The sequence below is a fragment of the Vombatus ursinus genome, unplaced genomic scaffold (genome assembly GCF_900497805.2).
Source record: "Vombatus ursinus unplaced genomic scaffold, bare-nosed wombat genome assembly UNPS02014773.1, whole genome shotgun sequence".
NCBI lineage: Eukaryota > Metazoa > Chordata > Mammalia > Diprotodontia > Vombatidae > Vombatus > Vombatus ursinus.
In genome coordinates, this window is record NW_020954551.1 from 334001 (window position 1) to 355722 (window position 21722).

The following is a 21722-nucleotide window of genomic DNA, read 5'->3' on the forward strand; positions in this document are numbered from 1 at the left end:
AAAAGCATATGCCGTTGTTATTACCAGAATCCAATAAAAGATAGCTTTTCAAATGATTACCAGATGTGTGTGGGAGTTGCTTTGCACAGTCAAGTTATTTTTGATACCAGAGTAATTTGTTTCATATTTTGAGTGCTTCCCTATTGAAAATAGCCCTTCAGAGGTAATCTTTCTTTGACTGGAGTATAATGTGTAATCAGATTTTGTTGTTCAGTCGTTTTCAGTCATGTCTGACTTTCTGTGACCCCGTTTGGGGTTCTCTTGGCAGACATCCTGGACTGGTTTGCTGTTTCTTCTTCCAGCTCATTTTGCAGATGAGAAAACTGAGACAAATGGGGTAAAATGACTTACCCAGGGTCACACAGCTATTAAGTGTCTGAGGCCAGATTTGAAATCAGGAACATGCGTCTTTCTGGCTCCAGGGCCATCACTCTATCCACTGTGCCATCTAGCTGCCCCTGAATTAATCAAATGGTATATAATAAAAATCTTTTTTAAATAATGTTTTTCCCAATTGCATGTAAAGACAATTTTTAAGATTCATTTAAAAATATTTCAAATTTTCTCCCCTCTTCCCTTTACCTTCCGCCTCCCTGAGATGGTAAGCAGTTTGATAGGTTTACATGCGCAATCATGTAAAACATATGTCCATATGTAATAAAAATCTTAGCACACAGTTGAAATTAGATGCTGAATGGACAGTTTGCCAAATGGAGGTGCAGTGTATGCAGGGATGGTGTGGGGTTATAGCAGCCATGAGGAAGGGGCTGTGCCATGTGCGAGGTGCACAGTGCCTGCCTTTCAACAAGGGCCTCAGGGGGCTGAGAGCTCACAGGAATCTGAGGGGATGCCCACTGGGAACTCACGGTGGCATCGTGCATTGGCTTGGGTCGGGGTCGCCTGGACTACTCTGAATCTATTGTAGATGTTAGAGCAAGTCAGGGTTTTCCCTCGAGTTGGGCAGGTTGGTTGTGTTTGAGTGTATGCAAAGTTCGTTGGGCCTTTTGAGCTCCAAGGGAAGACATGGCTTCCCCCCCCCCCCGCCTCGGTGGGCTGCAGTCAGGGTTGTCCACAAGCAGTTACCTGTTACTGGGCAGGCACTGTTAGGGATTTTGGATAACAGGCAAAGATGACTCAGTTCCCGCCTTCCAAGAGTTTACTGGGTTGTCGAGCCTCAGACGTCTGTCTTGGTGTTGAAGTAATGATGAATGGAGAGGGAGAGGGGCAGCACCTGGGATTTCACTGGGCTGTGGAAGTTCCAGGTGAGGAACCTCCATCTGTCGATATAAGTTGCTACCCCCTCTGTGGCTCGGAGTTGGAGAGGGTTCGTTGGGGCCCTGAGAGGTGATGTAACTTGCCCCGGGTCCTACAGCTAGCATGTGCCAGAGGGCAGGGCCTGAGCCCAGGGCTTCCAGGCTGGCTCCGTCCTCTCCTGGGCACTGCCGTACATCAGGATAATGTGGGGGTGTGCTTTGGGTGGTCCACCAGCAGCTCTGGCATGGCCCTGGCCCTTGATGGGGCTCCTGGGGGCTCATTCCTTACTGGGACCTGGTCATGCTGCCAGGGAGCTCCTTTGGCTTGGAAGTCCCAGGTCCCCCGTGGCCTCTGCCTCCTTAAAAGCATCCTAGAAACAACTGGGCTTCTGGGCATTCCAAGAAGAAAGAGGAACCCAAAGATGCCTGGAACCAGGGCGTGAGCAGAAGTGGAGCAGATGGAGTAGATCTGCTCCCCCCAAAGAGGAGGAGTGCCTCAGTGATCCCTCCGGGGGCTTCCACCCCTCCTCAGGAGCCTTCCGGGCTTGGCTGCTTCACATCTGGCTCCGTGCATTTTCTGGACTCCTCTGCCCCCATCCAGATGCCCTCCCCAGCGCAGGCTGCATGGTGTTCTTTACCCCCTCCCTTCACCCCCTGATCTTCCATCTCTTCTTTGTGTCTTCCCTCATTAGAATATAAGCTCTGTGAGGGGAGGGACTGCCTTCTTCTGTTTCTGTCCCCAGCCAGCTGTGCTTAGCATAGGGCCTAGCTCATAGTAAGCTCTGAAAAAACTTCACGTCTCTCTCTCTCTCTCTGTGTCTCTCTCTCTCTCTCTCTCTCTCTGCCTCTCTCTCTGTGTCTGTCTCTCTCCCCTCTCTCCCTCTGTCTGTCTCTCTGTCTCTGTCTCTCTCCCCTCTCTCCCTCTGTCTGTCTCTCTGTGTCTCTCTCTGTCTCTGTCTCTCTCCCTCTCTCTCTTTCTCCTGTTTTTTTCGTCTGTCTCTGTGGGAAGAGCATCGCTGTGCTCAGGTAGGAGCATGAACTCCCAGGGTGCAGAAGCCAGGGAGGATGGTGTTCAGAGCATGTTCTAGCCAAGGCCATTGTCCCTTCTAAAAGAAGTCCGTCCCTCAGTGGGCCAAGGGAGAACCAGAGGGATGATGACGTGATGACCCTCGGCACCATTTCCATGATGCTTCTGTCCGGAAGCCAGGGCCATCCTTCTTCGGACCCTCAGGCTGAGGCCTGTACGGGAGACGCCAAGCTGAGCAAATTCAGATTGAGCTTCCTAGAGGGGTTGGGGGTGGGGGGGCAGCTATGGGGGGAGGGAGGTGCGAACCAAACTGTGATCTGAGGCCAATTATAATAAAAGAATGGTGTAAGTTGGTGTGGGAAAAAATCAAAATTAGGAAGGAGTCAGTATATGTCTTAGACAAGTTCTATAGGAGGCTTCTCTAAAGAAATGGGGTCTTTAAGTTTAATTGAAATGTGAAGAAATTGTTTAGTTAAGTTATTTAAGTTCTTTCCCCAAAGAAGTGAGACCCCTACCACAACGTCCCATTTGTTTGACAGAGAGGGTCTCAGCTTTAGAGATAGAGGGATGGGTTGTCCCAACCTCCTCATTTTATTGATGGGGAAACTGAGGCCCCAGAGATGAAAGGACTTATCCAAGATCATACGGGTGGTAAGAGTCAGAGATGGGATATGAATCCAGGCCTCCGAGGTCTTTCCACGGTAGCATCCCAGGAACTTCCTTTTTGTAGTTATCATGCTCAATTATCTTCCTTCTTGCTGGAGAGGCCTTTCCCTTCTAGTAAGATAGCAAGAAGAAAACCTTCTCATATGGTTGGGTCTTTGAACACCCAGAAACTGCTGGAATATGTAGTTCTCAAGAGGAGAGTGAAGCTAGAGTGACTAGTTAGAAACACTGCTGCATTTGTAGCCCACATAATTATGCATTTAAATGTCTAGTAGTAAAGAGGAGCAGGGTGGCACAGTGGGTGGAGCATGGGAGTCAGGAAGACCTGAGCTCAAATCCGGCCTCAGAGACGTACTAGCTGTGTGACCCTGAGCAAGTCACTTAACCCTGTTTGCCTCAGTTCCTCATTTGTAAAATTAGCTGGAGAAGGAAGTGGCAAGCCACTCAGGCATCTCTGCCAAGCAAACCCCAAATGGGGTCATGAAGAGTTGGAGATGATGGAAACGGCTCAATAATACCACCACTAAGGGGAAAGCATTCTGAGTGGGATGAAAAGGACAGGAAGCAGTTTGGAAATTTGGATCATTGAAGGGGGCCAGTAGATAGCATGTGGGCATTGGGCTCCTGGCATGGTAGAGGACAGATGGCCCAGGAGGAGACAGAAGGGCCCAGAAATTTGCCCAATTTATGTGTTTTGGTTTTTTTTTTTCTTGCAAGCTCATGCCATTCCCTTTCTCTTCTTAAAAATGAGTCACCATTTCACTCTTGTCATTTTGGGCCCAAGAGTATGGTTCCTGTCACTGTCAGCACTTCTCCATGTCTGAACCACCTCGCTGCTTCACAGAGGCCCAACGCCATAGGGAGTGTGTGGGTGTCTACATGTGTGCGTCTATATGTATATGTGTATGCATGTGCATACATATGTGTATGTGTGTATATGTATTGTGTGTGTGTGTGTGTGTGTGTGTTTTGCCGTCAGTTGGAGTTAAGTGACTTGTCCAGGGTCAGATAGCTCGTAAGCGGCTGAGACCAGATTTGGGCTCAGGTCCTTCTGACTCAGAGCCCAGACTCTATCTGCCCCGACGAGGGACTGTGTCTTCTCCAGGGAGAGGGAAGCCAGAGGCCTGGGTTGTGTAGATGACATTCTGGAGCACTCTCCCACCTCATCTCCATCTCCCGGCTTCCCTGGTTTCCTTAGGGCCCTTCCTGTTCCCTTTCGTTCTAGGGCCTCCTCTGTGTCCTGTTCGTCCTGTAGAGAGCTAGTTTGTCTGTAGTTATCTCTTCCATTAGACTGAGCCCCTTCAGAGGGGGGCTATCTTTTGCCCCTTTTTGTGTGCTTGTGCTTAGCACAGTGCCGGACACACAGTAGGCACTTAGTAAATGTTTATTGACCCACTGAGGCGCTAAGGAGTAAGCTTATCATTGCCGAGTCTTTGCATAATCTCCCCAAAGGCTGGTGCTGGGTCTGCAGAGCACACACTGGGGCAGTTTTTGCCCTGCTGGGAGGACCACCCTAGGGAGTAAGGAAAATCTCATTGCCAGTGGTTGGCCCCTAAGTGATAAATCCTTGGGCTGTGGCAACCTATCAAACCCAGAGAAATCAAAAACACTCCCTGGTCCTGGCTCCGTGTAATTCCCGAAGTGAGAGCGGTAGAATGGTGGGAAAGCGGGCAGAGGAAACCGAGCATCTGGCAATTTTTAGAAAACGTTCATGTAAATAATCCCTTAATAATAATAGCTAACATTTATTTAGTGCTTCAAGGTTGACAAAGTGCGTTATGGTGGCATCGACTCCCTGTTACCAACATCAGTATTTGATGTCTGGAAGCTCTTCTGGGGTTGGTGCTAATCTAGACTTCTGGGAAAGGAAGGGATTTTATAGATGAGAAGTCGGATTTGTCCCAGGCTAGTAGATGTCACCAGGAAACAGATTTCAACCCAATATACGAAGGAATTCCTAACACCTTCAGGTATTGAAGATAGGTTCTCCTGTGGTCAAATGAGATAATTGTAAAGTGCATAGCACAGTGACTGGCACATAGTAGATGCTACAGTGATGATGAGGAAGAGGAGGAGAGGGGAAGAAGGAGGTAATACTTCTCAGATTTCATGAAGAGTCAGCATCAGAGCCAGAACTTCTCCTCAGGCCTTCCGGTTGTGAGCCTGGTGCTCTTTCCACTATAACAGGGGTCTCTGACTTTATGTCTGAGAAGTTTGAAGAAACATTTTATTGGTACATTTTGTTTTTATATGGCTGACATTTCCTCCAACAAATGCTTCACAAGGTACATCCCCCCAAAAAAGTTAAGCAAAGCCTTTGACCAGAGAGATTGTGACTGATGCTATTTATCACTTTCAACTTCTGGAGTTTACTGATTGGTAGAAAGAAAAAATTCTTTAATAATTTGGTACCAACATTGTCATCCTTGGTATATGAGCTTTTACCATTATCTTTATTTATATTATCATTGTTGTATTGTTGTATAGAAAGATGATATATATCATCAATTACACATACTATATATATGTTATAGTACATATATTATAGGTTATAATATACTTATAAAAGCATAGTATAAGTACACACATATGTGTATATATATACATATTATAATATATTTCTGGCTCACTTTCTTCACTCTTTGAAGAAGTTTTACTATGTTTTTCTATCTTCATATTTTTTTTAATAATGCCAACTGAGAGTTAAGATGAAATGTGATAAATGTGTCAGGGATAAAGAGGCAGTCCTCTTAAGTGACCTGCCCTGGTGCCATTCAGTCTCATGTTAATAGTGAAAAAGACTGACGGGAGGTAAATCAAGACATGGGTTCCTTCAAGGGAAAACCTAAGGAGTCAAGGTCTTTGGGAAGAGCGGGCAGTCCCGAGTTGAGCCTGTTAATTACATGGTCAAGATTGGGAAGGAGGGAAGAGGTGAAAATAGGGAGACAGACTGGAAAAGGTGGGATATAAAGAATGGAACCCCCAGGTGAGGACGCAGAGGGTGAAGCGTTCCAAGGCAGAGGGAGAAGGGAAGGAGATGAGACGATTTTGTTGGATTTCAGAATTTCAGGATTGTGCTCTAAGGATGGAGAACACTAAGGGGTGATGGTGAGATCAAGGTGCTGACCGTTTTTCCGATGACGTCCCTTCAGCCCCCTTTGTTGGCGAAATACTTGTTCGATTAGATTGGCCACACGTTGCAGGCTACTCACATCCATGGTCTTTCCTTTGTCTTTTGCGTCATCTACAATTCTATTTCTTTAGAGAGTGTAGTATTCCATGACTTGCAACTGTACACCTTCATGAAAAAGCAAACTGATATGAAAAAGCCCTTCTTCGATTTAGGGAGAAGCCTGCCACGGCTTCCCAGAAGCCACCCAGCGTGCCCTGTATGTGCTGATGGACTAGTTCTGGGGCTAATTCAACTGTTTTGTAGATACTCGCTATTCCATCAGTTTTTCCTGGGAGTGGGGTGGAGGTGGGGAACTTTCTCTTTCTTTTTCTCTGTCTCTCTTCTTCCCTCCCTCCCTGTCTCTCTGTCTCTCCCTCTCTTTTTTTCTCTTTCCTGTCTCTTTCTCCCTTCTTCCTTCCCTTTTTCTCTTTCTCTCTCCCTCCCCCCTCTCCCTTCCCGTCCTCCCCACAAATGGAGAGAGAGAGAGGAGAGATCGCATGCCATAGTGAGTAGAGAGTCAGAAAGACATGGGTTCAAACCTCCCCCATCTCCAACCCTGAGCAAGTTGCTTAATCTCAGTGCTCCAGGGAAGACAAAGTTGTCAGAAGAGGTGCTGTCCTGCATCAGTAGAAGGAATTTCGTCACTGGGAGTTGTCTACACCTGTGAAATCATAGCTCCAGACTAAAAATAAGCCTCATTCAGGGAGTTCTTGCATGCTCTGGAGTTGGATGCAATTATTATAATGTCATATGCAATAGGAATTTCTGGAGGACCTCCTTGCCCCAGCATTGGCAGGGAAGGATTCCTTGCATTTGAACAGTGAGTGACAAACACCTTTGACCAGCACATTTTGTGTTATTTAACAATCGATAGTAAAATTATGTCCGTTGTTAACTCTAAAGAAATCACATATGATCTTGACACATGACTGGGAGATGCTTTCTTAGAGGAGAGCCTTTAAGGTCAGGGTTCTTAAAATGGCGCCCCTGAGTTCCCGAAGGGTCCATGGATAGATTTGAGTGGGGTCTGTGAGGTTGGATGAGAAAAACATTGCCTCTGTTTTTATGAACTTCTAGTGGCAACTTAGCATTTCCTTCAATTATTTAAAAACATTATTCTGAAGAGGGGCCCGTAGGCTTCCCCCGACTGACAGCCGCACGGGTCCATGACGCACATACATGCCCCTGCTTGAAGGGAGGATTTGGCTCAACTGAATCGACAGTTTTTTCTACTTAACTCTCAGTTGGCACAGAGAGACCTTGTATTCTTTACACTTTTCAGTAAGTTGTGACCATAAAGATGTGGTCTGCTGCAGAATATTATTTGTGAAGTTTTCCAACTCCCTTCTCATCCTTTCATCAGGGTTGTGGTCAATGTGGTTTCCAATAAAGGTTTTGTAGGGATAGAAAAGTAGACATGAGGATGAGGGTTTGTTTTGTTTTGTTTTGTTTTTGTATGGACCCATGACCTCCCTGGTGTAGGCAGTCCCCAGTGAGTAAGCTCCATCTACTATTACACAGTGGCAACTCTTTCACAACTTGGTGTCTTAGGGCATTGCCTCGCACCCTGAGAGGTAAAGTGATTTGACCTGGCTAGCATATATTAGAGGCAAGACTGGAATCCGGGTCTTCCTTACTCTGAGGCAGGCTCACTGTCTTCTAGGACATAGTGCCTCTCATGGGGGTCAGTAGTTGTGATATTTTCACAGTCACTTTTTGAGGGCACTAATAATATCATCCTCGATGTTTTCCCAAGTATTTGGTACCCATCTTTCACTTTTTGAAATATCTTGAGGGTCAGTCCTTCAACATCCTTCTCCCTCGGTGTAGACTTTCTTCTTCTGAACTTGGTTAGTCCAGCTGCTCTTCCAAGATTTGTTTTTATGTTTTGTAGAGCCATTTCTGCTTTACTCCTCATGAGGTTCGTGGAGAAAGGTGTTAGGAACAGAAATCTCTGCAGCTTTTTCTTCCATTTTCCATCTGTTCATTGACCTTCCTCTAGTTCTATCTCTGAATGCATCGGGGATGATCTGGGTTAGTCAGATCCTTTGCCAAAACCCTCTCAAGTTTTTTTTTTTTCCCCCACCCTGCTTCTCACTCATTTGTTACGTAATATTGTTTATAATCTTCTGTCATCCTCTGTGCGACTTTACAAACGGGCTTGTATTTAAACCTGTGTTGCCTTTGGTTGCTGTATCACTGTTTGGCATGGAAATCAGCTTTTCTGACTAGAATGCTCTGTTCTCTGTTTTCTATCCTCCTTTGGCTTTTCTGTGATGCTTGATTCACATCATTTGAACTTTGCTAGAGAAAGATAGTGTTCTGTGTCAGTGTCCATTCTTTTATTCACTTCCCATGTTCGATATCAATGGCTTGTTTAATAGGACAGTTCTGAATTGCCTCGGTTGTATGCCACAACTCATTTTTATCCTTGTTTGATATTGATTTTTATCTTTGCTCTAACGCTTTGCTGTTCTGACTGTAAATAGGCAGCTGACTTGAAAATGATTTACATTTTCCTGTTGCTTCTTGTTCAGATACACTTAGTTACTTTTTTTTTGCATATGTGATATATATTACTTGGTTTCTCGATGTTCAATATCTTCTAATTCTTTGCATATAATGTATTTTTGAATATTCTTGTATAATCAAGCCTTTGGCCTTTTTCATTTATTACTCCTGAACCACATTTCCCAACAGGCTTTTCTTCATTTTCCCTAATACTTGCTTTTGCACAGAAGCCACTGAATATTCAAATATATGTTAATTGAATTTGGAAAGCCCTTTTGAGTTTAGAGCGTTCTTTTACTTCTTCCTCCTTTGAAGCAGCCATTGGCACATAAGCTGTATTTCCATGGTGTACTTTTTCTAAATGCTTTTTATGAGCCCTACAAAGCCAGATGACTACGTGATCCCCAATAACTTTGAATGCACAATAGTGTCAACTGCAGCTGGATGGACATTCTGTAGAGCTAGTCCATTGGTACCTCTACTGTACTATCATATGTGCTGGTCCATCAGTATGTATTTTGAACAAACATTGCACATAGATAATGGGCCTAGAATGGAATAGAAAAGAGAGTATTGGTGAAATAATTACTTCAATGACCTCAACCATCTCCCTAAAACAAAAGTCTTCTTGTTAACGCCAGGGTTCTTTTTGTAATGTTATATGGCTACAGATCACAGAAAACTACAAGGTCTGAGGAGTAAAAATTAGAGGTTGTTCAGAGGGTGGTAGACTCATGGTGTGTTTAATTAGGCTGCTGCATGTTAGGAATGATCACATACATACAGACGTTAAAGATATCGTCAAAGAGCTATATGCCTGGAAAAGGGGGTACCCTGGGTTTGCTGGAAAAGGCATGATTTTTAACGTATGACTTTGGAATAGATGAACACTGAGGTCCTTCTCAGTTATGAGATTCTGTAATTCCATCTCCTGTGCTGCCTTGGTGCCCCATTAATGTAAAGGGGTCTTCCAGTTGGGTGGGTCCTCTGGAGGAAGATCTACAAAAGTGGCCCTGGACGGGAGGCATGGGCGGGTGAGTTGCATACGTGTGCATTTGGTGGGAATAGCCGTAGTGATAACTTCACAAATCTATTGAAGTACTGTTTAGTTCAGGGGTGGGGAAACTGCAGCCTCAAGGCTCCATGTGGCTCTCTAGGTCCTCAAGTATGGTGCTTTGACTGAAGTTTAACCTCTGGTTAGTTCTTGCCATATTTGTACCTTCTGATTTCATCTTTGAAGAAGGAATTCCTGACAGAAAGTCATGAGGCTTCTGAGTAGTGCACAGCCAAAGTACATATTGATTGGATTTGAGGGTCATAGCCATTTCTTTGTTGAATTTCTCTACTTTATCCTTTTAAATCAATCAAAGGATCATAGAGGTATAGTTAGAAGGGATCTCAAAGGACGTTTAATCCACTCTACCCTCCCCACCCCCATTTTATAGAGGAGGAGTCTTTGGCCCAGGGAAGTTGCTGGAGATGGCGTTTGAGTTGACACCCTCTGATTCCAGAATAGGTGCCCTTGCCACCATATTGGACACTGGGCATAGAAGCAACCAACCCTGCTTGGCTTGGTGGTATCATCTTTCTGCTACTGTCCATCCTGAGCACCAGAAAGGGAGATAACCATGAGTCCCATGAAAAGATACTTCTTGTTACCTTTGTGCATATGATGAAATCAATGGGAGTTAGCATGACATTTCAGATTGAAATGGCCTGGGTTCAAGTCCTGTCCCTGACACATTTAGATTGTATGACTCTGGGCAAGTCAATTAACCTCAGTGCTCAGGGCAGCTCTTTAAAATTGTGTAAGTTAATGTATAATATAATATATAACATGATAAGGTAATATATAAGTTCTAGAGAAGGTGGAGACCTCCACTGGCTGAGGAGGTTTCCCTGTGCTGGTAAAATCCCAGGTACTGTTCCTATCCCTTTCCGCTTTTAGATTTCATTCATAACAGGAATGTCAGGACCTCAGAGTGCCACGGAGCTGCCCCGTGTTCAGAAGACTCTGCTAAGAGGGCAAAAGTTCTGATCCCTTCTCCTAATCTGGCAAAGCATCAAAGATGAGACCAGTGACACATCCCCAGCATTGGGACTATCAAGTGATAGTCATAGGTACATATGGACAATAAAGATGCAACATGGCGTTTCTCCTTGAATGCCTCCTTCTGCCCTTTGTTTGGTCGTGATTCAGGGAGACGTGTGCTTGCCAGAGCTATCAGCCCCTCTGTATGGAGATGCCCTAGGTCGATGTGGGTGGTGAGCTCCTCCTTCTTCTCCTCCATCCTCCTCCACATATCTACATATAACTTGGCCCAGAATCAGTTAGGAACAGCCCCAGAAGCTAGAGTGCCTTTGGAAAGCTGTCTAGAATGCCTAATAACCCCCCAAAATATCCACCTTTCAATGCTTATGATTGTCCAGTCTTACTGTATGGCTATAAATGACCACAACTTCTGAGCAGTGGTGGGCATGGTTACCAATGATGATGTCCATGTAAGAAGAAGCATCAGAGATACCACTAAAATATATATGTGTTGCAGAAAGGAGATGAATCAGCCATGTAGCAAGAGGGAAGGCAGCTAGGTAGCTCAGTGGATAGAGCTCCAAACTGAGTTCAAATGTTGCCTCAGTTGCTTCATGTTTTTCAGCCTCAGTTTCCTCATCTCTAAAATGGAGCTCATAATAGTACCTGCTTCCCAGGGCTGTTGTGAGAATCCAATGAGATAACACTTTGAAAGTGCTTGGCAAACCTTAAAGTCTTATATAAATGCTAGCTACCTAGTAGTAGTATCAAGAAATATTAAGTGATCCCAAGGAAGGTCTCTAGTGCAAAGGATGATCAAGACTGCATTGTTTCTTATGGAATATTCAAACACCAAAAGCTTTGTTCAGGCTTGTTGGGTAGATGTTTTACGTTGAATTTATGGGACAATGTGGATAGCAATCACCTGGGAGAAACTGGTGTGAATGGCCCTGGAGTGAGTACCAGACCACAGATTCATTGGAGTATAATTGATTTATACCTGCCAGAGTCACTGCAGATATAAACCTTCAAAATCATTGGAATTGAGACCCCAGTGTCATTCTTAGGTGAAAGTAGCTCCTGGCATATTCCCTTTCTCGAATCATCAGATTCTCTTATTGTTGCTTTTTCTTCTTTAAGGCATTCATTAAAGTTCAGCAAGACTCCGCCTGAATTTTTATTGAGTTGATGTTTTTCTTCCATCCCGTAGAGGTCTGAAGGGCGTGATCGTCACTCTGAGTGATAACGGCCATCTGCAGTGCTCCTACTTGGGTACAGACCCGTCTCTGTTCCAAGCCCCGAAAGTGGACTCTAGAGAAATAAACTATGAAGAACTCGATGTTGAAATGAAAGAGCTACAGAAAATCATCAGAGATGTCAACACATCTCCAGGTAGGCAAAGGGCTGCCTGGCGGGTGGGGTCTTCCATCACACTGTGGTGCGGGGAGAGAATCTTGTCTTCTGCACGCGTGGGATCGTTTTTTCTTCCTGCCACTTCAGAATAGCACCTATGAAAACAGCATCGTCATCAGCCCACAAGGGATCTGTGTTTCATTTGTGCGTTAAGGCCGATGGGCAACCAGCGTCCTCCTCACAGGCGCACTTATTGCTAATGTGATTCAGAAATTGGCCAGTATTGTGTTTTTCTTTATGCTCTAAAGTAAGCAGAAAATGCCAGTGGTGAGGGCTGGGATTGAGAGCTGTAGAGAGAACATTAACATTCTTACCCATTACTTCTTCATGTTCTAAATTTTTCAGAAGTCATTTCAGTTGCCTCTCTGAAGAGGAAAACAAACACTTTGAAACAGCATAGTTTACCAAAATGGCAGGTGTTTGTAAACTGCATGTGTCATTCACACGGGTAGCTGCGGCGTCATCTGGAAGGAGTGTAACTAACTGGGAACGCACTAATTACTGGGAAGTCAGTTACTAGCGATAGTTTCACTTCTCGAGTTTTCAGTACCGCAATATTATTTTACTATTTGATTCCCAAGGATGTCATTTTATGATGAAACTCAAAAACCCAGTGCTTTTCGTTAGGCATATGAAAAACATTACTTTTCAGCATCAGGTCAATGTATTTGAAAAAAATTGGAGAAAATATGAACTTTTTAAATGAAACGCGATGTTGGAACAAGTAAGAATAATAAGCGGAGTATAGTGTCAAAGGCCAAGGAAAACAAATGGAGCCCCGTTCCTTCCCTGACTCCCTCACCACACCCGCTTCTATGCGCCGGAGTCTTTCTGCTGTAAAGACTTTGTTGCTCTGGTTCTCTTAGAACTTTAGAGAAAGTGCAGATCAATTTTAAGTTAGTAACACAGATTCAAGTAGGATTATGGTGTCTTGGTCCTGGTTACACTCTTTTATTAAACTTTTAAAGGAAAACAGTGAACTGAAAATATTAAAAATTCAAAGGCCCAGAGTGGACGTATTTTTGCCCCAGTACACACACCCATTTAGAACATGTCAGGGAAGGCTGGGAGACTTTTTTGGTGTCACTTCTTCTAGAAGGTAGCTAAACTTTGATCTGCCCTGCTGACCAAGGCAGGGTTTTCCATGGCTGACAATACTTGTTTGGATCAATGGAATACCCATAATAGCCTCAGGCTCCTTCAATTTTAATTTGGGGGGAGGGAAGGGAATATACATTTGTATAGTACCTATTATGGGCCAGGCACTGTGCTGAAGGCTTTACAAATATTACCTCTTTAACCCTCACAACAATCCAGGGAGGGTTATTATCCCTATTTTTACAGTTGGAGAAACTGAGAGAATTATCACAAAGCTAGTAAGTATCTGAGGTAGGATTTAAATTCAAGTTTTCCTGACTCTAGGCCCAGTGCTCTGTCCACTGTACCACCTAGTCACCTCAGTTTAACTGACAAAAAAGGTGGCACTCATCAAATATGAAATTCCCAGAGCTCATTAAAACAATGTTTATTTATGATTATAAATAATTATAATTTCATTGCAAAGCTTGATGCTTGATGTGGCATTTCCGCTTATTCTGGAGGGTTGGCCTCCCTTGTCACTCTCCATAAGCTATGTATTAATGAGATTTTGACTGATCTTTCTTTGTAGAAAGTCCCATTCCTGCTCCAGGTGTTTGCTGGGGGTCCTTCTGACATCCTTGGGCTTGAGGCTGCAGGACTATTCTAATGGTAGCTTGGGTCCCTGGGGCTGCGTAGGTTCCAAGAGATTTTGGCACAAAGGTCACTGTTTATGTCATCTCCAAATGGAAGTCAGAGTATTTCAGGGCTTTTCTTTCATTTCTGGAGAGAGGATTTTTTCCCTTAGGTATCTGTGAAAGAGTCCTATTTGAAAAATAATATATTGGAGGGGGAGCCAAGATGGCGGAGTAGAGGCAAGGACTTGCCTGAGCTCTCCCCCAAACCCCTCCAAATACCTGTAAAAAATGGCTCTGAACAAATTCTCGAGCAGCAGAACCCACAAAAAGACAGAGTGAAACAAATTTCCAGCCCAGGACAACTTAAAAGGTTGGCAGGAAAGGTCTCTTGCACCTGGGTGAGAGAGTAGCTCAGTCCAGCTCAGGATGCGCCAGTGCAAACTAGGCCCCAGCAAATCAGAAGCAAGCCTCAGGGCCACTGAATCAGGGGCAGCAGTGGTGGTTTCCAGAGCTCTCAGCCCACAGATGATAAGGGGATCGGACAATGGATCAGAAGGGGATTTATAGGGGTCCCTTTGCTGGCGCCAGGGGCAGGACTCTGTTGCATTGCCTATACTTGAATCTGGGTCCCAGTCCTGGGTCTTCGTCCCAGGGTGAGGAGGAGCACCAGCACAGCAGAGCTTGCAGCTGCAGGGGAGCAGGATCCCTGGTCACAGTTCCAGGGTTGAAAAGAGTGCTTGTGGTAGCTCACAAACCCAGTGCGCAGTACAGGAGAGTAGTGACCATACCTCCCCCCCTAGATGATACCACGTTGGAAGAGCCAAAAACTTACAGGTCCCCAGAATTACCTCTGAAAACAGCTGTACAAAAAAACCTGAAGCTTGGGTAGTGCCCCCTCCACTTTAAAGTGGGGAAGCAGAGCCCCACTTTAGCGTAGAGTTAAAGGTCAAGAAATAGCCTGGAAAGTGAGCACACAACAGAAAAAAATTCCAACCATAGAAAGTTACTATGGTGGCAAGGAAGACCAAAACGCACACTCAGAAGAAGACAACAAAGTCAAAATTCCTGCATCCAAAGCCTCAAAGAAAAAAATACAAATTGGTCTCAGGCCAGGGAAGAGCTCAGAAAGGATTTTAAAAATCAAATAAGAGAGGTGGAAGAAAAATTGAGAAGAGAAATGAGAGTGATGCAAGAAAGTAATGAAAAAAGAGTCAATAGCTTGGTAAAGGAGGCACAAAAATACTAAAGAAAATAACACGTTAAAAAATAGAATGGGCCAAATGGTGAAAAAAAGCACAAAAATCCAGTGAGGAGAAGAACTCCTTAAAAAGTAGAATTGCCCAAATTAAAAAGGAGGTACAAAAGCTCACTGAAGAAAATTATTCCTTAAAAGTTAGAATTGGGCAAGTGGAAGCTAATGACTTTATGAAACATCAAAAAATCATCAAGCAAAATCAAAAGAATAGAAGACAATGTGAATTGTCTCATTGAAAAAACAACTGGCCTGGAAAATAGATCCAGGAGAGATAATTTAAGAATTATTGGACTACCTGAAAACCACATTAAAAAAAAGAACCTAGACATTGTCTTTCAAGAAATTATCAAGGGAAACTGCCCTGATATTCTAGAACCAGAGGGTTAAATAAAAATTGAAAGAATCCATTGATTCACCTCTTGAAAGTGATCCCCAAGTGAAAACTCCCAGGAATATTATAGCCAAATTTCAGACCTTCCAAATCAAGGAGAAAATACTTCAAGCAGCCAAAAAGAAACAATTAAAATGTTGTGTCAAGATAACACAAGCTTTAGCAGCTTCTACATTAAAGGATTGGAGGGCTTGAAATATGATATTCTGGAGGACAAAAGATCTAGGGTTACAACCAAGAATCACCTAGCTGGCAAAACTGAGTATAATCTTTCAGGGGTAAAAAATAGACATTCAGTGAAATAGAGGACTTTCAAGCATTCCTGATGGAAAGACCAGAGCTGAATAGAAAATTTGACTTTCAAATACAAGATGCAAAAGAAGCATAAAAAGGTCAACAGGAAAGAGAAATCACAAGAGATTCAATTAAGTTAAACTCTTTATATTCCTACATGGGAAAATGGTATTTACAACTCCTAAAAACTTACTCATCATTAGGGCAATTAATAGGAGTATACATGGAAAGTAGAGTGTGAATTGAATGTGATGGCATGATTATCTAAAAAGCAAAATTAAAGAATGAGAAAGGAGAATACACTGGGAAAAGGGGAAAGGGAGAGGTCGAGTGGGATAAATTATCCGACATAAGAGGCCTGGAAGAGGGGAAAATGGGGGAAGGCGGAAGGGGAGCACGTGAACCTTACTCGCATCAGCATTGGCTCAAAGAGAGAATAATGTACACGCTCAGGTATAGAAATCTGTCTTGCCATACAGGAGAGTAGGAAGGGGAGGGAATAAGAGAAGGTGGGAAAGGGAGGAGAGCTGATAGAAGGGAGGGCAGCTTGGGGGAGGTGAAATCCAGAAGCAAAACACTTTTGAGAACAGAGAAGGTAAATGGAGAGAGAGAGTAGGATAGAGGGAAACTAGGATGGAGGGAAATACATGGTTGATAATCAGTACTGTGAAAAAAAAATTTTTACAATGAGTTTCTCTGATAAAGACTTCATTTCTCAAAACTGGAAAATGGAGTCAAGTTTACAGAAATAAGAGCCATCCCTCAGTTGATAAATGGTCAAAGGATGTGAGCAGGAAGTTTTCAGACAAAGTAATTAAAGCTATAGTCATATAAAAATGCTCTAAATCACCATTGATAAGAGAAATGAAAATTAGAACAACTCTGAACTGCTACCTCACACCTGTAATATTGGTTAATGTGACAGAAAAGGAAAATGACAGATGTTGGAGGGGATGTGGCAAAATTAAAACACTCATGTTTTAACTAATATTGGTGAAGTTGTATACTGATTCAGCCATTCTGGAGAGCAATTTGGAACTATGTCCAAAGGGCTATAAAACCATCCATACCCTTTGACCAAGCAATACCAATGCTAGGTCTGTATCCCAAAGAGATAAAAAACCAAAAAGGAAAAGGACCTATGTGTACAAAAGTATTTACAGCAGCTCTTTTAGTGGTGGCAAAGAATTGGAAGTTGAGGGGATGTCCATCAATTAGGAAGTGGCCGAATACCTTGTATGTGATTGTGATGGAATGCTATTATGCTTTAAGAAATGTTGAGCAGGATGTTCTCAGAAAAACATGGAAAGATTTATATAAACTGATGCAAAGTGAAATGAGCAGAACCAGGAAAACATGGTCCACAGTAACAGCAATAATGTATGATCATCTACTATGAATAACCTAGCTATTCTCAGTAATGCAATCAATGATCCAAGACAATTCTGTGGGGCTTATAATGAAAGGTGTTTTCCATCTCCAGAGAAAGAACTAGTAGAACCTGAATGCAGATCAAAGATAACTTTTTCTTTACTTTCTTTATTTTTCTGGTTTTTCTTTTGTCTGTGTTTTCTTTCACAGAATGACTTAGTGGAAATATGTTTTGTATGACTACATATGTATAACCTATATCAAATTGCTTACCTTCTCAATGGGGGGAGGGGAGGGAAGGAGAGAATTTGGAACTCAAAATTCGAAAAAAAAATGTTAAAATTGTTTTTACATGTAATTGGGAAAAATAAAATATTAAATAAAATTAAAAAAAAGAAATATTGGCCAAGAAATTACTAATCAATTTATTTTTGAAGAATGAAAGAATTTATTTGTCCATATACAAAAGATATGAGGATACAGATTATAAACATCCTTTTTTATGAAAACATTTTGTTGTTTTATACGAGCATTAAAATTGCTTGAGATCAAATATATATTTAAAGCCCATTATTCACTTAAGTATCTAATATTCTGATTTATTGACTTAAATTTGCCAAACATATTATTGACATCTGGAGATTTCTGTTTAGTTGGAAGGGACTTCAAAGGGCATGTAGTCTAATCTATATAAACTCCTTCTCCACCATTCCCGCTGTGGTTGTCCAGCTGCTGCTTCAGGGGGAGGCCCCAACCTATTCTACTTTGGATCAAATGAGGTCACACACACATGCACACATACATGTACATGCGTACATATGCACACCTATACACACCCTCAGCATTTGTTGTTGAGTTGTTCAATTGTGTCCAACTCTTTGTGACCCTTTTAGGGTTTTCTTGGAAAAGAAACTGGAAGTAGCTTGCCATTTCCTTCTCCAGCTCATTTTACAGATGAGGAAACTGAGGCAGTGTTAAGTGACTTGCCCAGGGTCACACAGCTAGTAAGTGTCTGAGGCCTTCCACACCATACATATGAATAAACACACACATACCTTTTTACACATGTACACACACCACACCTACACACACACACACGCACACACACATACACACATGTACACATACATATACACACGTACACATACATATATACATATGTACACATGTACACACATATGTTGCCAGTCAACACGCATTTATTAAATAACTAATAAATTGTTGTGCCAGGCACTGTCCTCAAGGAACTTGCATTCCAATACAACATGCCAGTAACTGGGTACATAGAAGATGGAATGTCTGTGGAAAGACATGACTAGTGAGCTCATCTGATCCCTGGCAACCTCTTGTGATTGTAAGGCAGGACCCATTTCTGTGTGTCCTAGAACAAGGTATTAAAGTAAATTTTCCATTATTATTTCAAGAAACCCAGAAGTGTGTGAGGCTGGTCCAACAATGGGCAGGTTGTAGGCGTGGCCCTGGCAGAGTGTTTGCTCAGGGCAAGGCCCATGGAGGCTGCTAACGTTGGTCTGCAGCCTCATGGCCCATTGGGCTGCAAGCATAGGGGATGTTGGTTCTTCCTGCTCCATGCAGGTCATTTCTTTTTTTATTTATATATTTTATTTTTTAATTTAGGGAATAAAACAAGCATTTCATAACATTGTATAATAATTTTAAAATATAGCACATGAAGCTACAAAATCTATAATGTACAACTTGCTTTTCCTCTTAGATAATAAAGTTAGCATGTAATTTTCCCCCTTTTTTCTTCCCTCCTGCCGTCCTAGAGATGGCTGTCATTATACAGAAATAGGTATATGCATGCATGCCCATATGTGTGTAGGTATATGTTTATGTGTATGTGTGTATGCATATGCAACACATAACAGACACATATACGTGCGCACATATGCATGCATGCACACACATATGTATACACATTAACACATAAACTTGTATATGCACACATGCACACATATATAATTGTATACAAATGTGCCAGGCAATATACCTGGTGTAAACAGAGGTAAAAACAGCATGATCCCAATAGTATAAGTCTGCAGAAATAAATACAAAATTCATAGGTATAAGGACCTCCTCTTTGAGGAACATCCCTGGACCAATGGATGCTACTCATTTCTTACAAGGGAGCGGAAATGCACGAGTGGGAAGCAGTGAAGTTGCAAACAAACAGACAGACAGACAGACAAACACGGAAGTAGGCATCAGTAGAACAGCACACATGAGAAAACAAGAGATTCAGAAGAGGACAGAAATGACAACTTTGTTGCCACTTTGTTGTCAAATTTAATATGTGCCTAAAAGCCAAACCACATCCAAAGTTTGCGGTTACCCTAAAAGAATCCTCCTCTTCTTTGCAGATTGGAATGTTTGTGTTTGTTGACAGCTGTTCAATTCATAATCAAAATGTATATATATATATATATATATATACACATATATTTTAAAAAGATCTCTCTGTGGTCTAGTTGATAGCTTTGGATTAGAAATCACGTGCTCTTTTATTGATTCATTATGTATTTCATTTAACCAAAGTTTTTTCATTTGTAACCTATTAGTTTGATGTACTCAATGAGATTAGTTATTTCCAAAGTGGAAAGTAAACATGGGGAAGCCATATCTGATGTTGGTTTTTAGGGGACCAGATCAAGGTTCCTGTGGAAATACTTACCTCAGACCTTTCTCTGCAGGTCCTCTAGCTGAGAAAGAAGATTTTCTGTCGATTTTTGCCACCGTCTCCTCCACCCTGGACAGCGTGTCTGTATGTAAATTCATTCCCTGGGGGGTCTAAGACCAAGCGGAAATTTCAGAGGAGTTCATTTTAGGCCTGGTTAGCTCTAAAACAGCATGCTTCCTCCCTGCTACAAGTGAGAGGATGGGAGGAGGCAGCAGCTGGGAGTGGTTCCTACCTGTCTTTGGGCTCATTCTTTTCCTGCTTTCGTTTGGCACTTCTCTGTGCGCATGAGAGCCCCAAGAGGGCTAGGTGGACCTGCTGTCAGCAAACAGAGCCTGGGGCCTAGGGCCCACGGATCTGGTGGCCAAGGAGGCAGGGTTAAGTTGGAGTGCGTAAGATGGGCAGAGTTCCCTGGTGAGAGAGCAAGCCCCGCTACATTTAGAGAGGCTGAGGAATGTCGCGGCCAAAGCCGCTCAGAAAGAGTCTCCTGAGGCAGAGAAGGGTTGCCATCAGTACTGGCGGAGGCATAATCTTAGCAGTGAAATCACAGATCCATAAAAGTAGAAGGCTCTGGTAATTTTCTTTAAATGTCCGTGGTTGAATGAGCAGAATCAAGACAGTTCCAGTTGTGACTTTTGGGGCAAACTCTTAGAACCCTAAGTCTTGTTTGTATTGTTTGGGTTGGTATCTGTCTTATAAAGAAGCTATGTATTTCCCCCCCTTTTTCTGAGAGGCCGGGAGTCTCCCAGCAGCATTTAGCTTTCTGAAAGCATCGTGGAGGGACAGCCATCTATCCTTTATCTGCAGTCTCATACTTTCCTCCGTGCCCCCTTCTTTCCTCTATGCCTGGGATGATTCTAGGGTATGGTGTTGGTACAGAGGATTTAGGTTGGTTTAGGGGTGGGGGTGGCTACAGAGGCCTTGCCAGTGGGACAGTTCTTGTCCAAGCAGCCTGGTTCCTCTGCCCATTTGCTCCATGCACAAGGTTAGTTAGCCCCTGTGAGCCATGTTCCACAGCCTGTGTTTTGGGTCTAGTGAGGTCTGTGAAGGTGACACCCAAGCAGGACCCAGCTCCCACAGTTTGCTATATTTTGCTCTCTTAACCATCATTCAGCCTGGGAAATCACTTCAATGTCCGGGCATCAGAAACCTAATATAAGAAGTGGTTTTCATGGGGTTTTCCAAGACCCACCTTAATGCAAACATTGAGACCAAAGTTGTAATAAAAATCATGTTACTGTGCCACAGCCCAATGAACGGAGTGAGCTTTGAAAGCCATGCTGCCACGTAGGACCCACGAGGAAGGGCATGGTCATCTCCCTAACGCACACAGGAGAGGCACTGTTTCCAGCCCATCCAGCTTAGTGCACGGTTTTTCACCTGGCCCGACACAGAGGCAGGGAGGTCTCTGGCTTTTCATTGGCCAGCTGGTGCTCACACCTCTTCCCGGTCTCACGAGGGATGCCTTTTGGCGTTGGGCCATGCATCTTTTTCTAGGTATTTTTTTTCCTAGGTGACCTCAGCACAAGTTACTTAGGATGCATGATTGCCTTTTGGTATCATAATAACTTTTGGTATTTTTAGGAAAGGGCCTTGACAAAGTAACATGACCTTGTGGCGACCTGCCTCACTCCTTCCTCTCTACTCGGTGTCTTTTTCCAGCTCCATGCCTCTTCTCTTGATGTGACTTTTGTCACGACCCATCATTCATTCCTAAAAGAGCAGCCAGTAGTATTTAAGGGAATCCTGTTGGGAAACAGAAAGAAAACTCTGAGCCTGGCTGAAATGACATTCTTCCTTCTCCATTTTGGGGGACAGTGTTGTGTTGCTTTTGATGCCTGGGCCCTCAAGTACTTAGATGCTCAGACATGCTCAGGTGTTAAGAAAATGGAAAGGGAGGGGATCCTTTTATTTTTAGCTCCACCTT

At 43.2% G+C, this 21722-nt stretch overlaps 1 protein-coding gene across 5 annotated transcripts in view; it reads left to right on the forward strand.

Moving 5' to 3' along the window:
* BBS9 (Bardet-Biedl syndrome 9) overlaps positions 1 to 21722 on the forward strand; it is a 364177-nt gene that overhangs the window by 115354 nt on the left and 227101 nt on the right. For all 5 annotated transcript variants that reach the window (XM_027863821.1, XM_027863820.1, XM_027863818.1 and 2 more), the window contains 2 exons: positions 11872 to 12053; positions 19812 to 19882. In XM_027863821.1, the coding sequence (XP_027719622.1) occupies positions 11872 to 12053; positions 19812 to 19882 (253 nt within the window). The remainder of the gene's footprint in view (positions 1 to 11871; positions 12054 to 19811; positions 19883 to 21722) is intronic.